At 36.7% G+C, this 17,708-nt stretch overlaps 1 protein-coding gene across 4 annotated transcripts in view; it reads left to right on the top strand.

Moving 5' to 3' along the window:
• LOC150110083 (contactin-like) overlaps nucleotides 1-17,708 on the top strand; it is a 690,381-nt gene that overhangs the window by 373,926 nt on the left and 298,747 nt on the right. For all 4 annotated transcript variants that reach the window (XM_090391236.1, XM_090391210.1, XM_090391218.1 and 1 more), the window contains exon 15: nucleotides 11,668-11,788. In XM_090391236.1, the coding sequence (XP_090247362.1) occupies nucleotides 11,668-11,788 (121 nt within the window). The remainder of the gene's footprint in view (nucleotides 1-11,667; nucleotides 11,789-17,708) is intronic.

Genomic DNA, 17,708 nt, shown 5'->3' with positions numbered 1-17,708 from the left:
ATTTTCATATATACTTATGATAGATTTTAGAATATTATTTGGTATTTGTCTTTCTTTTGATATGTTAAATAAAATACTTCTTTTAACTTTATCAAATGCTTTTTCAAAGTCAATAAATGTAATATATATTTCTAAATTTTATTCTATTATTTTCTCTATTATTGATTTGAGGCTAAAGGCTAGATCTATATATGATCATCCTTTTCTAAATCCATTTGGTATTTCTATGTTGCCTATAAACTTTTACTATAATTGTACTCTATTCTACCATAATCTACTTTTTCCCCCTTCAATATGCCTTATTTTTCCCTATGGGTTTAAATTTGGAAGAAGGCTAGTCCAGAAGCATTAAGGTGTGTGTTCACAGGGCTGGTTTGTACTCTATTCTACCATAATCTACTTTTTCCCCCTTCAATATGCCTTATTTTTCCCTATGGGTTTAAATTTGGAAGAAGGCTAGTCCAGAAGCATTAAGGTGTGTGTTCACAGGGCCGGTTTGCCTGCTTGCAGGATGAAAAAACCCTCTGCTGTCCAGACCCAAGACTGGCTAACTTAGGCTATAGCTGAGAAAGATCCTTAAGCTCCTCACATCATTGATTGGAAATGAACTTAGGACACTCCTTCCTCGGGCATATGGTTGCCTGGGGGCACATATCTAAATTAAATAATAATAAAATGGAATAAAAATTTCCTACTGGGAAATTAAACACTCTCCTTTTTGATTATGACCAAATAATAATTATAAATTCTGAAGATAACTTACAGAAAGGTATTTTAAATTTAAATGAGATGGCCAAAGAGTATGGAATAATAATATCAACATAAAAATCAAAAACAATGTCCTTTAAAGGAAAAGATCCAGTAAGAACTAAAATAGTAATATAATAAATTTAGTTTAATCCTTTATCCAAGTGTGAGCAAACAAAGTTTGCACCTGAAAGTATCTTCAGGACTGGGGTAAGGTGGTACAACATCAGGCAACTCATTGCAAAGGTGGAGCAAGCTAACATCACTCCTACCTCAGTATCTCCCATAATGCAAAACACATCTCCTTACGGATATGTATAATGTTATGCATTAAGGGAAGGGCCACTACCCAGACTAGTTTCGACCTTTTATTGAGGTCTCTTCAGTGGGAGCCAGGACCAAGTGGAGGTACCAGGCAGAAGCATTAGCAAGGTCATCTCTACCTATAGGAGTTGCCAAACAGTGTGCCACCTTTTTATTAAATTACTCTGGATTTAGAGAAAGATGTTGAAAGTTTATTTTTCACTTGGTTAGACTATAATAAATTTAGTTTAATCCTTTATCCAAGTGTGAGCAAACAAAGTTTGCCCCTGAAAGTATCTTCAGGACTGGTGTACGGTACCACCTTACCCCAGTCCTGAAGCATTTCGTAACATAATTGCAGAAATATTATTAGTTTTTTCTACTCTTAAGAATAATGCTGAAAACTTGTCACAACAAGACAGTGTCTAAAACTTAAGTTATTATTATTATTATTATTATTATTATTATTACCCCAAGACCTCAGGGAGTCAAACACTCATCTGAGAGGTCCTTTTATCACACACACACACACACACATCTCATCATACTGTGTCTTAAACACACTCAAACAACTTGCAGACACCACACTCTCAGGCGAGGCATTCCAATCATTCACAACTCTGCACGAAATAAACCTGCGTCTCACTCCCCTACTCACACCCTCTTTATACAGTTTCCAGGGATGACCTCTGGTTCTCCCCTGATCTCCCACTATTCTCTATAAAACTTCTCCAGCATTGATCCTATAACAACCCCTTACCAACTTGTAGGTCTCTATCATATCTCCCTTTTTCCTACTCTCCACCAGACTCTGCAAATTACATCTTCTCAATCTTTCTTCATACTCGACATTCCAGAGGTCAGAAACTACCTAGTCAGTTGCCTTTGGATCCTTTCCAACATCTCTTCATCCTTCTGAAAACCAGGTGACCAAATCTGGGCACAATTGTCCATGTGTGGCCTAATCAAAGCCTTATACAACGGAACAAGAATCTCCCTACTACATGTCAGTGTCCTCCACATCATTCCCAGAAGCCTTTGTGTTGTCTTCACAATTTTGGCTATGTGTCCCCTAAATTTTAGATCCTTATCCACTATCACCCCCAGATCTGTTATTTCCTCTACCTCCAACAATATATTCTCACCAAGCAAAAATTCTGCATCCCATCTTTGTTTTCCAAATTTTAAAACTTTAGATTTTGCAACATTGAACTCACATCTCCATTTCCATGCCCAATCACTCAATTTATTCAAGTCTTCTTGTAAGGCCACAACATCTTCACTACTCTTCATGGTTTGTCCCAACTTTGCATCATCTGCAAAACAAGTGAATATCTCCATCCAAATCTTCGCTAATATCATTAATATACAAGTTAAACAGTAATGGCCCTAAAACAGACTCCCTGAGGCATTCCACTAGCGGCTTTCCTTTTCCTAGATATTGCACCCCCATACACAACTTGTTGATACCTATCAGATAGTCAGTTTCAAATCCAATGTACTAATCTAATATCCAACCCCATCTGCTCTAGTTTGACTGTCAACTTATCATGAGGTACTCTATCAAAAGCCTTTGCAAAATCCAAGTATATTACTGTGTATCCTTCTCCTCTGTCCAAGGAAGCAGTCACTTTATTATAATAAGTAAGTAGATTACTAAAAGATGACCTCCCTTTAGCAAATCCATGCTGTCCATCAAAGATAATATCATTGTTGTCAACCCAACTCTGGATCCTAGTTCTCACAAGCTTCTCCAACACACTTAACCATAAGTTGTTACTACTGATGAGAGCATTTGTCGTTATGAGCAAAAATATGGCTGAAGATATGATGATAATTTTTCTGAGGATAAGTTTACAGTAGAAATATCTCAATTAAAAGAAATTATTAGGAAATTGACCAGAGAATTGTAAAAGGTAAAAAAATATTTGACTAAACGTTGACAAGATAAAAAAAAAGGAGCAGAACAAGAACAGGCAGGCAGGAAAGTACTGAACTTAGTAATCATTATTATTATTATTTGACACCTCCAGGGAGTCCAAAGACTCATCGAGGGAGAGTGTGCCAATAGCATAATAAATTTAGTTTAATCCTTTTTCCAAGTGTGTGCAAACAAAGTTTGCGCCTGACAGTATCTTCAGGACTGGGGCAAGGTGATACAACACCAGGGCAACTCGTTGCAAAGGTGTAGCAAGCTACCAACACTCCTGTCTCAGTATCTTCCATAATGCAAAACACATCTCCTTGCGGATATGTCTAATGTTATGCATTAAGGGAAGGGCCACTACCCAGACTAGTTTCGACCTTTATTGAGGTCTCTTCAGTGGGAGCCAGGCCCAAGCTGAGATACCAGGCAGAAGCATTTGTAGGTCATCTCTACCTATAGGAGTTGCCAAAAATTGTGCCAATAGCATCGAATGATTGATCTTCTTCCAACTACTAACCATGCTCAAACTTGCTTAAGTTTATGCGATCCATAAAGTTAAGCAAGTTAAACTTCTAAGTAGCAGAGGCTCTACCGATCGACCAACCTTTGCTGGTAACGTTTGACTAAACTTAGACAAGATAAAAAAAAAGGGACAGAATAAGAACAGTCAGGCAGGAAAGTACTGAACATGGTGATCATAATATTAATAACAACAAGATAAGTTAGTTAAAATCTAAGGAAAAAGAGGTGATATGGTATGGTGACTCAACATTAAAATTTGCACTTGCTGAGGAGTCACCACTTCTAGGTTCCTGAGGGGAGGGGGGGGGGGATTAAAAATATGACAAACGTAACTGAAAATCAAAAAAGAAAAGTAAAAGAGATGGTATTTCTTGTATATGTACTAATAATTTAAGTAGTGGCAAATATAGTATGAGAGAAGATATGAAAGATCTGTTGGAAGAAGAGAGAGAGAGAGTAAAAATTGTAGGATCGCTACCCAGATATAATAGCACTGAGTTAAGAAAGAGGGTGATGATAGTAGATGATTTCACCTGAAGGCTGTGTAGAAGAAATGGATGCGAGTTTTTAGATGGCAAAAAAGACTTGTATAGGATTGATGGTCTGAACTTGAATTCATTTGGCATCAGGAGCCTGGAAAAATTACTTCTTAGTATGAGACTAATGCATAAGTCAAGGAAACTAGATCATCAAGGGAGGAATGGAGAAAATGTATGTGAAAGTTCAGCTATGGTATGCAAATATGATAAAGATATGAATGTCATTGAATATGGTTATGTATGTGGTGATGGAGTAGAAAAATATGCTTTGGGATTGGACCTTTTACATATGTTTGGGGAGGGAAAAGACAAAATTCTAGAACAAGGCCAAATAGTTTGCATATCTAATTATAAGAATAGGGTAGCTATAATTTATTATATCTATACACAAAGTCAGGAGCATTAGAAACAAAGGGGTTGAGTTCATTGCTTTATTGAATATGATGTGGCCTAAAATTGTTGGCATTTGTGAAACCTTGCTAACAGAATCAGATATGGTAAGTGGGATCGAGTGTAATGGGTATACAATTTTTAGGAATGACAGAAGAGATAGGAGAGGAGGAGGAGTACTACTAATGATATCAGATGACTTAAGTCCAGTTAGGGTAGGAACATGAAAAAACAATGATGCTAACAATGCCCCATGTAGCAGTGAGTTTGTCTATCTTGGGTGAAGTGGAAGTTAACAGAATGAAATATATGGTAAGGTGTTTCTACAGACCTGGCAGTTCAGTTGCAGGGGGACAAAGAAATGCAACACCAATTTAGCCTTATGGGTACCAAATGAGTGTTCATTAGGGGTGACTTTAATTTTCCAAACATTAATAAGATGGAAGAGAAATCTTATGATAGGAAAAAAGAGGAATTTATTGAATTGTTGCAAGACAACTTTCTCAAGCAGCATATGGAAGAAGGAACTTGATATCAAAGAGTGTTGGATTTGCTCATTGCATCAGAAGGGGGATCTCTGTTAAGAATATGGCTATTTTACCACCAATTGGTGACAGCAATCATGCTGTACTTTCTTGGGAAGTATCTAATTGTATTGATGCTCCAATTAAAACAGGGTACATGCTGAACTGCAAAGCTGGAAACTATGATCAACTTACGAGAATACTATCTTTGGTCCCATGGTATCAGTTACTGAATGGGGAAAATGTCAGCAATGCATGGGAATCTTTGAAAAAGTGCTTAAATGAGGTGGTATCTGAATGTATCCCTAGTGTTTGAAGAATAAATAGGTCGGGAGTGAAATGGAGGTGCAACCTTATTAAGCAAAAGGTCCACAAGAAGACGATGACGTGGAAAGAATATCGTGAGGATAACAGTGAGAGGAATTATGAAATATATAAGGCTCAGGCCTCAATAGTAATGTGCAGAAAGCTAAATTGGAATATGAAAAGAAATTGACCATGCAAGCTAAATAAAGGTAGTACAAAAGAATTTTATCATTATGCCACAAGAAAAAGAAAGAATGAATGCGAAAGAATAACTTTATTGAATGCAGATGGTACTCGAGTGTTGGAAGCTAATGAGATTTTCAACTCATGAGTAATGACTTTTGCTAAGCTATATCAACCAGGTGTAGCTAACATGGTGTACAATACTATCACTGTATTGGATGAAGAGATAGAGGTGCATGAGAATGAGGGTGAAGACCTGTTGTATAACCTGGATAAGAATTTATCAATATGGACAGATGGAATATCAGCCTATTTGCTAAAGGAATGTTCAACCAAATTAGCTAGGCATTTCACATATTTGTATATCTTGAGTCTCAGCTGAGGAATAATACCACAGGAATGGAAAGAATGTATGATAGTTCCATTGTACAAGGGTGGTGCAAAAACTGATGTTTCTAACTACTGACCTATCATGAAAGATGATACGTCAGTAGTTAGAAACATCAGTTTTTGACTGCTAACTACTGACCCTTAATGAAAGATGAGTGAGTGGTGTTGTATGGCAACTCCATTATTAAAGGTGTTACTAGAGGATAAAATGCACAAGGTATGTTTTCCAGGCGGAAAAATGAGTAGAATGATTCAGGCATTTGATATGAGGCGGGAGCGAGCAAAAGAGTTAATAGCATTAATTGGTACAAATGATTTGAGAGAGAACAACGAGCATGTCAGAATGAATATCAGGAGGCTGCTTGGAAAGATAAAAGAGAATAGTGTGACAGGAAGGGTAGTCAGTGTGTTGCCTAGGTATGATTGTGGTGAAATGAGGCGGAGAGCAAGGATTATGAATGATATTCTGGCTGAAATGTGTGAGGAGATAGGAGTACAGTTTGTTAATGTGTGGAATGAGTTTGAGGGACGAAGTGCGCTGTATGGGAGCGATGGACTGCATTTCAGTGGTTATGGTGTGAATCGCTTGGAGAGACTGCTGCTGGAAGGTAGAGAAGTGAATAGAGAGGATGAATCAGATTGAGAGGGGGAGTGATGTGGAAGAGCAGGAGAGTAAGACGGGAGAGATTGAAGAAGTGGATATGAATGGGGAAGTGACTGGTACGAGTATAGAAAATGAGAGAATGGGTGTGCAAGAGGAGCAGGGAAACGGGGAGGCTCAGGGTGGACAGAGATACGCAGTGTGAGAAAGGTGGTTGCTCCAAGAGGAGGTGAGAGCATGTGTAGGCAGGAAAGAAATGGGATGACCAGGTATGAAAAGGAAACAGATGGAATTGAAAAGGGTTCTAAAATGAAGAAGCAGAAAGGGAAATGGCCCCAGTCACACATGGAGAGATCACATCGAGTGAGTGGTATCAGTGGAACTAGCTGTAGATCCAGAAATGAGCTGTTGTGTTTGTATACCAATGCTAGAAGTATAAGAAACAAGGCAGATAAAATGGTTGCACTAATTGCGTCTGTTCACCCAAAGATTGTCGGAAAAAGTGACACATGGTTAGATGAGGACAACATCCTGACAGCAATAGAGATGGGAAGGTATGATATGTTTCATGAGAATAGAAGGGGTAAAGAGGGAGGGGGAGTGCTATTGATGATAGAGAAAGAGTTATGTCCATACAAGGTAGAGATGCAAGAGGGAAATAGGGCCAGTGGTTTTGAGGCAGCATGGTGTGAGATAGAGGTGAATAGAATCAAATACTTGGTAGGTGTTTTTATAGACTTGGTAATGTGGATGGTGGTGATAGTGAAATGTATAGTTAAATACGCAAAGCAAATAAGAAAAGGATGATCATTATCGGTGATTTTAATTATGGCAATATAGACTGGAATGAAGAGATAGCAACTGGAAGTAAAGAAAATGAGTTTTTTGAGTTTTTGAGGGATAACTACCACAGACAGTATGTAACAGAGGGCATGCAAGGATTGAGGGTCTTGGATTTGACATCTTATCTGAGAATGTAATTATAAATGAGGTGTCCAATCATCCACTAATTGGTGAAAGTGACCATGAAGTGATTACCTGGGTGGTTGCCAGCAGTGCAAGGACCTCTGTGAAAAAAAGGGTATATGTGGAACTACAAGTGGGGTGATTATGAAGAGCTCAGGAAATAGCTTGCGGGTGTAGCATGGAATGAGGAGCTAGCTGGAAAAGAGATCAATGCAGCTTGGGGGATTTTCAAAAACTATTTAGTAGATGCAATATCTAAATGTATTCCAAGGGTGAAAAGGTTAAATAAGGTAGGTGTGAGATGGATGAATAAAGAGATTAAGCATGCGATACAGAGAAAAAGGGCATTGTGGAGGCAGCATAAGAGAAGTGGAAATAACCAATTCCATGAGGTCTACAAAGACCATGCAAAGAGGGTGACTTGGTTAGTGAGTGTAGCTAAAGAGAGGTATGAATAGCAGTTAGTTAATGAAGCCAAAAAGAATCCTAAAGAGTTCTTTTGATATGTAGCCAGCAAAAGAAAGAATGATTATGAAAGGATGACATTGATTGGAGGAAACGGTATAAAGACAACTGTTGCAGAATGTGTGGTGGAGATACTTAATGAGCAGTTCATAAAGATTTTTCAATCTTGTGAATGTGACTTCATGGAGAGATTGAGAGCAGTTGATGATGGGGAGGAGAGACTGACTGTAAGTGAGCAAGAGGTGTTTGGGGAGTTGAGTAAACTAGATGTAAATAAGGCTGTGGGACTTGATAATATATCACCTCATATTCTGAAGGAATGTGCCAGAGAGTTGACACCTGCCTTGACATATATTTTTAATACGAGTCTTGCACTTGGTCAACTTCCTAAAGAGTGGAAGGAGGGCAAGATTGTGCTACTTCATAAAGGAGGTGATCGAACTCAAGCATGAAACTATAGGCCTATCTCTGTGTCAGGCGTTGTGGTTAAGTTGTTGGAGAAACTTGTGAGAACTAGGATCCAGATTTGGGTTGACAACAATGGTATAGTCGTTGATGGACAGCATGGATTTGCTAAAGGGAGGTCATGTTTTAGTAATCTACTTACTTATTACAATAAAGTGACTGCTTCCTTGGACAGAGGAAAAGGATACACAGTAATATACTTGGTTTTTGCAATGGCTTTTGATAGAGTACCTCATGATAGGTTGACAGTCAAACTATAGCAAATGGGGTTGGATATTAGATTGGTGCATTGGATTGGAGACTGGCTATGTGATAGGTATCAACAAATTGTGTGTGGGGGTGTGATATCCAGGAAAAGGAAAGTCACTAGTGGAATGCCTTAGGGGTCTGTTTTAGGGCCATTACTATTTAACTTGTATATTAATGGTATTGGCAAAGATTAGGATGGAGATATTCAGTTGTTTGCAGATGATGCAAAGTTGGGACAAATAATAAAGAGTAGTGAAGATGTTGTGGCCTTGCGAGAAGACTTGAATAAATTGAGTGATTGGGCAAGCAAATGGTGATGTGAGTTCAATGTTGCAGAATGTAAGGTTTTAAAATTTGGAAAACAAAGATGGATGCAGAATTTATGCTTGGTGAGAATATATTGTTGGAAGTAGGGAAAATAAGAGATCTGGGGGGTCATAGTGAATAAGGATCTAAAATTTAGGCGACACATCGCCAAAATTGTGAAGACAACACAAAGACTTCTGGGAATGATGCAGAGGACACTGACGTGTAGAAGTAGGGAGTTGTTTGTTCCATTGTATAAGGCTTTGATTAGACCACACATGGACTATTGTGCCCAGATTTGGTCACCTGGGTTTTCAGAAGAATGAAGAGATGTTGGAAAGGGTCCAAAGGCGACTGACTAATGTAATTTGTGACCTCTGGAATGTTCAGTATGAGGAAAGATTGAGAAGATGTAATTTGCAGAGTCTGGTGGAGAGAAGGAAGATGGGAGATATGATAGAGACCTACCAAGTGGTAAGGGGTTGTTATAAGATGAACGGTGGAGAACTTCTACAGAGAATAGTGGGAGATCAGAGGAGAACCAGATCTCATCCCTGGAAACTGTATTAAGAGGTGTGAGTAGGGGAGTGAGAGGCAGGTTTTTTTCGTGCAGAGTTGTGAATAATTGGAATGCCTTGCCTGAGAGTGTGGTGTCTGCAAGGAGTTTGAGTGTGTTTAAGACACAGTATGATGAGATGTGTGTGTGTGATAAAAGGACCTCCCAGATTTTATTATTATTATTATGTGACACCTCCAGGGAGTCCAAGGACTCATCGAGGGAGGGCACCTACTGAGATGAATCTTTGACTCCATGAGGTCTTTAATAATAATAATAATAATAATATTGCTACTGCAGTTATAGGTAGATCAGATAAAAATAACAATAATATTCATCATCATCATCATCATCATGCATATCAAGGATTTATGCCTAGCATGGCCTGTTCCTGCCTTAGAAGTCATCGTTTAAGAGGATGTCCTGTTTTCTTTTTCCTAATGGCTTGTACTTTAGGGCTTGTTTTGGTAATCTTTCTGTTTTCATTCTTTGAACGTGTTCCGTCCATTTATGTTTATATTTTTTAATTTTTTCTATTACTGGTTCTTGGTTTTATTCTTTCATAATTTCTTCATTTCTTTTGTGATCAAATAGCCTACACTTTGCAGTTTTTCTCATAAACTTCATTTCTGCTGTTGTTAATCTTTGTTTGTCTTTTTGTTTTATTGTCCAGATTTCGCTTCCATACATTAAGACTGGTAGGGCTAATGTATTGTATACTTTTTATCTGGTTTGCTTTTGAACTAGGTTTGGTTTAAATATAGAGTTAATTACACTTGTTATTTTTATATATGTTTTGCAATTTTTATGTTTATATCTTTTTCATTTTCATATGTGATCATACATCCTAGGTAGTTAAATGAATTCACCTGTTCTAAGATCTTGTTATCTATTACTATTTTAGTTCTTGCTGGATCTTGTCCTTTAAAGGCCATAGTTTTTGATTTTTCTGTTGATATTATCATACCTTAATCTTTGGATATCTCATTTAGATCTAAAATAGCTTTCTGTAAGTTATCTTCAGAATTTGTGATTATTATTTGGTCGTCGGCAAAGAGGAGAGTGTTTAAGTTTACTGTAGGAGAAAGTTTAATTCCTTGATGTAAATTTTTATTCTATTTAATTATTATTTCATTTAAGTAGATATTAAAAAGAGTTGCTGAGAGGGATATTAAAGGGGTTCTATAAAATTGATGCAAGTGAAATTTTTCAATATGACAAATAGTCAGAAAACCAGGGCCATCTGTGAAGGTTGTATACCAACCATTATTTATGCTATATATATCATGCTTTTGTTTGAATGAGCTCAGTTAACAAATCTGGCAACTATTCACTTCTTCCAAACAAAAATCTAGTCTTTAAACTCTTGTTAAACTCTTACACAATTTTCATGTATTGAAGAAAAATGTCTTCTGTGTCAGTCCCATAAAACCCTATTAATAAGCAGAAGAGGAAATAAGATAGAAACATTTGAGTTAATGAAGGGGTTTTGAAAAGAGACCTTAGGGAGCATTCCATATACCTGCAGGCACTTGATTGATTGAAGAAATCAATCCGGGTGACCAGTTCTGTACATGGTAATTCAAATGTGCATTATTAAAACCTAATAAAGAGAAATAATTACTTCCCTATTCCTGCTTGTTATCAGTATGTTCTTCAAAATACAAGTAATCAGATGAGCTAATTTGGCTATTACTGCAGTATACCCCTGTAAACTCCAATCTCTGCCCAATTGATCACTTCCAAATCCTTTGCCTCATCAAATGTAACCTTCCATCAGCGTAGTATGCAGCTTGTGATCTCTTCTTCTTCCCAGAGTGCATGGCATTATACTTTACCACATTAAACTAGTAGCTATTAGCCTTTGTTCATACCTTCAGGCTCTTTAAGTCATTTTGCAGGATATCTCTATCAGCTTCACTGGCTTGCTCTTTCCAGAGTTTTGCTATCGACATACAAACAACTGGAATTTTTCCTTTAATCATTTTGTATATCAATAATGTATAAATTATATAGCAGTGCCACCAAGTGTAAAACCCTGGTTCACTGCTAGTCTCTGCCTTCATTATAATTTACTTTACAATCTGGCAAATAAAATAAAATACTTACTGCAAAAATTTCAATGTGTTCCTGTGTTACTCAGTTGTTGTTTTTTTTCCTGCAATATATCGATATTATTTTGTGGAAATGAAGTCTGAAATTATACTTAAAAAATTATCATTTTGCAGGGAGATAGTCCGGGCTCTCTTTTTATACACAACATTACCCTTGCTGATTCTGGAGAGTATACTTGTGTTGTAATGACATTTGTAGGAAGAGTAGAAAGCTCTACAGAAATAGTTGTAATAGGTAATGAAAAAAAGACATATATATTTGAAAAATATATAAAATTACACAAAAAATTACAAAATTACAGGTTTTTTTCAATGTTTTTCTATTATTTTTATTCATACCATCAAGTGCAAAAAGTAATATGGCATCTCTCAGTAGATGAAGTGATATGCAAATATTTCATCTATTTTTTTTATCACATCATATCTTCCAACTACAGATTCTCCAACTTTTCTTATGATAAGAAAGTTGGAGAATCTGTAGTATATTAGTTTCATGATTGAATTAAGAAGAGAGGTGAAACACATTGAGCTTTGATTGAGTTATTTAATGATAACTGCAGATACTTTAAAAAAAAGTATCTTTAAAAAGTATATTCTGTAATTATACCTTATAACCATAAAGATTAGTTTACACCTAGGGTTTCACACTTTCCTCCATTTGGTGACAGTGATCATGAAGTGATCATCTGGGTTGTGGCTAGCCATATGCAGACTTCTGTGAGGAAATGATATATGTGGAATTATAAGGCTGCTGATTTATGACATGCTTAGAAGCTCCTGGAATGAGGAGTTCATTCCAGGAGCTTCATTCTCAGTTCATTTCAGAATGAACTGAGTTCCATGACTTCCTTAGGAAGTCATGGAACTCAGCATGACCTCCATAGGAGCTCCTTTGGTCATGAAAATGAGGAGTTCGGTAAGGAAATAAATGCTGCTTGGGAACTAACAAACAAATGCATAACAGCATCAATATGTGTGAATGTATTGCAAAGGCCAAAAGGCCTTTGCATTACATTATTTATTTCCCAATAAGGTAGGTATAAAATGGATGAATTAGAGGGACTTAAGCATGAAATCTGGAATAATAATAATAAGAAGAAGGTAATATTGAGGCAATACAAGACGAATAATGGTAATAATCATAAAAATCAAGTGGATATTAAATCCAGCATTATTTCAAAGCCGAATACAGAAACTATAAAAGTTTATTATGAAATAGGAGGTGAATATACAAATGCTTGGGCATAGTGATCATATCTCGCATAAGATCTGGCTAGAGCAACTCATAAATGCTGGCCAGTGTATTCCCATACTCTCTGGTCAAATTTCATATGAAACTTTTAAAGGATCTGTATTCAGCTTTGCAATAATGCTGGATTTAATATCCACCTGATTTTTATAATTTTTGAATCACCAAACTGAAGCCTTTTGGCTCTTTATTTTAGTAAATGGTAATAATCAGGTTCATGAAGACTATAAAGAACAAGCCAAGAGAGTGACTCGGTTAGTAAGAAAAACAAAAGTGCAGTATGAGCAGAAATTGGCAAATCACACAAAAAGAAAAACCTTAGAGAGTTTTTTAGATATGTGGCAAGTAGAAGGAAGAATGATCATGGCAAGAATGTTAATGGGTGAAAAATGGTAGAATTGTAACTGCTGCAGAAGACATTGTTGTGGTATACAGTGATCAATTATAAGGGTGTTTCATCCTGATAAGGGCAGAATCCTGAGGATCTTAAGTGTAGAGGACATATTAGAGGATGCTTGTGAGTGAGGAGGAGGTATTTGAGAAAATAAATAACCTTTATATCAATAAACGATAGGAATATTCCAGGGAATTGGCAGTAGCAGTTTCTGTTTAATGAGTCTTACAACAGGAAAGGTTCCAGGAGAGTAGAAAGAAGGTAAAATTGTTCCACTGCATAAAGGTGGTGATTAGACTGTAGCTTCAAATTATAGGGCAATCTGTATATCTGGAGTTGTGGTGAAGGTAGAGCATATAAAGGCTGCTAAAGTCTCATTAGTGGGAGCTAGATCCACAGAAATATTGATGACTAACTACATTGTAGAAGTCAATTTTAGAGAAACTGCCATTGTCGAATGTTGGCAGTGAATGGGAGGTAGTAAAGAAGTGTTTGAGGGAAGCAGTAGCTTACTGCTTACCTAGAGTCAGGAGGATAAATCAAGTTGAAATTAAGTAATGGATGAATAGCATCATTAAGCAGGAGCTACCAAAAAAAAAAAGAGAGAGAGAGAATTATTGGATAAATGTAGGTTCCCTCCCTTGATGAGTCTTTGGACTCCCTGGAGGTGTCTAATAATAATAATAATAATAATAATAAAATTCAGAGAGAAAGGTAATCAGCAATTACATGAGCAGTACATAGTGCAGACCACAAAAATGAGCACTATGATAAGAAAAACAGAAGTAGAGTATGAGAAGAAATTATCTGTGCATATGAGTGGTAATTTCAGAGAGTTCTTTCAGGAAGCATGATTATGGAAGAATAATCGTAATAAATGTTAATGGTATGGAGAAACTGTAGCAGAGGAAAGAGTTGATTACTAAATTATCACTTTGCATGGGTATATATATCATCCAGGTGAAGATATAGTAGTAAGGCAAGAGCTGATATGGAAATAGATAGATGAATGAAAGGTGCATAAAATATTACAGGTAAGGCAAGAGCTGATGTGGAAATAGATAGATGAATGAAAGGTGCATAAAATATTACAGGTCACATTGATGTCAACAGCTATTGGATTAGATATATACCAGTTCAAGTTTTATGAGAAAGTGCCAAGAAATTGGCAGTGCCTTTGACCACATTCTTTAATTTAAGTCTAAGCTCTGGGTTGGTCCCAAGCAGTTGGAAAGAAGAGAAAATAGTTCTATTACATAAATGAAGAGGAATGGGTAGATAGGGATGGGATACTATATGAGGATCAACATGGTTTTGTGAAAGGTGGGTAATGTTTCAGTAACTTGATCACTTTTTATAATGCAGTGACAGCTAAGTTGGATAAAGATAATGGATAAATGGTGATACTGCTGAATTTTGCAAATTCTTTTGATAGAATATCACATGGAATTCTGAAAAATAAATTGCAGAAAATGGGGAAGGATATGAGGTCGGTAAAGCAGAGAAGAGGGCAGTTGATGGAGAGATATCAGACAGTAGTTTATTCAGGATTAGAGTCTAGTAGAAGGCCTGAACTAGTGGCATACTGCAGGGTTCTGTTCTTGAACCACTGCTGTTTAATTTGTACATTAATGATATAAGAAATGATGAGAGAAAATGTTCATTTCTTTGCCAGTGATGCAAAATTGGATAGATCAATAGTCAATAAATATGGTGTTAAAATTTTTCAAGATGATTTAAATAGATTGGCTGTATGAGCAAAAGAGAACAGATGTCAGTTTAATGTGACAAAGTGTGAGGTTAATCCATTTTGGGGCAAAAGGATTACCAGTTGCATACGATATTGATGGAACTGTATTCTATCGAAGTAATAAAGCTGGGGATTTAGAGGTTTTGGCAGAGAGGGAGTTAAAGTTTAGAGGGCATATTGTAAAAGTAGCTAAAACAGTTCATCAAAATTACATGGCTACTAAAGAGCATCCTCATATGCAGAGATAAGCAGGTTATTATGCATCTTTATAAGGCCTTGATCAGATCCTGTCTGGACTACCATACATAGATTTCATCATCTGCTTTCTGCATGGGGGATGAGATGAGGAAGAGGTGGAGATGATCCAGAGGCAGTGACTAAGATGATGGCTGATTGAGAAAAGATTTTTGCTCAATCTGCCTTATCTCAATATGGAACATACCATATTGAGCATAGGTTGAAGATTTTTGGATTACAGAAATTAATTGATAATTTGAAAGGGAATGATACAATATACTCATACAAATTACTGAATGGTTCTACAGGATTGATACAGAGGAAATTTTTCTGAACAGGTCTGGCAGGGAAAGAGCTAGGAGTCATTCCTGGAAACTGAGTAATAGATTTTTACTGGAGAGTGGTGAATGACCGGAGTAGATTGTCAGAGTATGTTATAGGTTCCATGTGTGAATAAATTCAAAGAAAAGTATCATGTGTATTGTACAAATATTATATTAATGCTTGGCATAATGTTTAGGGTCCCCCCCCCCACCCCTCAGTGAGGCTACAGGCTCTATGGAGTTGCCTGTGTAAAAATAAATAAGAATAATAATTTATTTCTCCATTGAATGAATTTTTTTTACACTAGGAATTTGAATTTGATCCCACATCATGTTAGCTAGAGAACAATATTTTATCTAGTCAGCCAGACTGGTGTTAGATAGTGACTAGGGAACATATAGATCTTTTTGAGCAGCTTTCAGAGGTAAACTGCAGAATCAAATATACTAGTATTATTTTTGTTGAAAAAACAAAGTCATTTCAAAATGGAAAACAAACTTTAGAGATCCAGTGGCAGAATTTAAAGAAAACAGTAATTGATTCAGAGAAACCATACACAGACAGAAGTTATCTTAAGAACAGAAAAACCAGAACATTGTTGTAGATTTAGAAGGTTGTCCTAGTAAAGAAGAAGAAGAAGAAATCGTATTACACTCATGTTCATAGAAACTGCATCCAGTATCCATCAGTGTCTTTAACAGGTACTTAAGCATCCACAGCCTTCCTTGGACTTCCCAACTTAATACAAGGACAAGGTGGTTACCCCTATGCCTTTAAGTGTCTTATGTCTGTAGATGTGTGTGTTTATGAGGCTGATTTGCCTGTTCTGGGGTATGAAAAACTCGAGTTTCAGAGTGTACCCCCTCCCCACACCATATGAGACCAGCTAACTTACCTTTTGTCGAAAGAGACCAGATAAAGTTCCTCACTGGGTTCTCTTCCCATTACTGACGGAAATAGGAAATAGAACCACGGTCTTTCCAATCAAAGAGCTTCATTTATACCAACTGAGCTACAGAGGCTCATAGAAACTGCATCACCTTACATAAATATAGTTTTAGTAGTTAAATGGTCATTTTCGTTTGTTTATCATTAAATATTTTGTTGTATTGCATCATCTATCATTCCCACAGGTTTCTCTATAATGTAATAATTGCTGCTATTGCATCAGAAATTTTTATGCTGTAAGTAGACAGCAAGAGCTAGTTTTTGCATTTTCATGCTGAGATCACTATGGCTAGTTATGTGCAGTTAACACCTCACAGAGAAAGTGTGATTCAAGCATTGAATACAGTATTCCTCTCGTGAAATAGCTAAAAGAGGTGTCCTGTAGTCAATCTACCATGGTACTGCTTCTGTCAAAAGTGAAAGAAACTAGAGCTGCTGAAAGGAAGAAGGAAAGAAAGTCACTTACTATACCATGCAAGATTGAGTTCCAAAGTGATTTGGCCTCAAAAATTGCCATGCATGATCCGGAACTGAAATGAAAAAACAGGACTGGAAAGAATAAATGGGAGTTGTGGCAAGCCCTCTAACTATCAGGAAGATAGTTTTGCACCAATTTAACTGAGATTGGCTTGGTTAAATTGGTGCAAAGAGCATGTCAAATGGACTCCTGATCAGCGAAACAGAGTAAGTTTTTCTGTTGAGATAAAGTTTAACCTTCAGGGTGCCAGCGGCAGGCATACAGACAGACAGTTTGAAACAATCAGGGGAAAAAATTCAATCCTTACTGCCTAGTGTCAACAGTCAAATTCTCAGCTAGTCATGATTTGAGCTGCATGTCAAATCATTGTGTTGGATTTCACATTATGTTGCATTTCACAAAAGGTTCAATGAATGCACAAGTGTACCAGAAAATTTTAGAAGAAGAATTGCTGCCCACTTTACCATAATAATGAACTGCATCTTTCAGGATGACTCTTCCCTTGTCACAGGGCAAACAGTGTAAATAATGCTATTATAACCCTAAAATATACCATACCGGAAATTTGGAAAACTTTAATTAGATCACTAAACATCAAAGAAATGAACTTTCACACCAATTACATTATGTCTCGTAACAAATAAAACATGTTCCCGATACACCCGCATTGTCTCGCACAATACTAATTTTGTATGAATTAGAACTGTCAATTAAAACCTAGTCTGTTATCTTCATATCGCTTACCAATTGTATCCCTGAAGATGCCGATAGCAAA

The sequence above is a fragment of the Typopeltis vanoorti genome, chromosome 1 (assembly GCF_054136105.1).
Source record: "Typopeltis vanoorti isolate ZY-2024b chromosome 1, IOZ_Tvanoo_1.0, whole genome shotgun sequence".
Taxonomy (NCBI): Eukaryota; Metazoa; Arthropoda; class Arachnida; order Uropygi; family Thelyphonidae; genus Typopeltis; species Typopeltis vanoorti.
The sequence above is the reverse complement of the archived record's forward strand: the minus strand, read 5'-3'. Positions and strand labels throughout refer to the sequence as shown.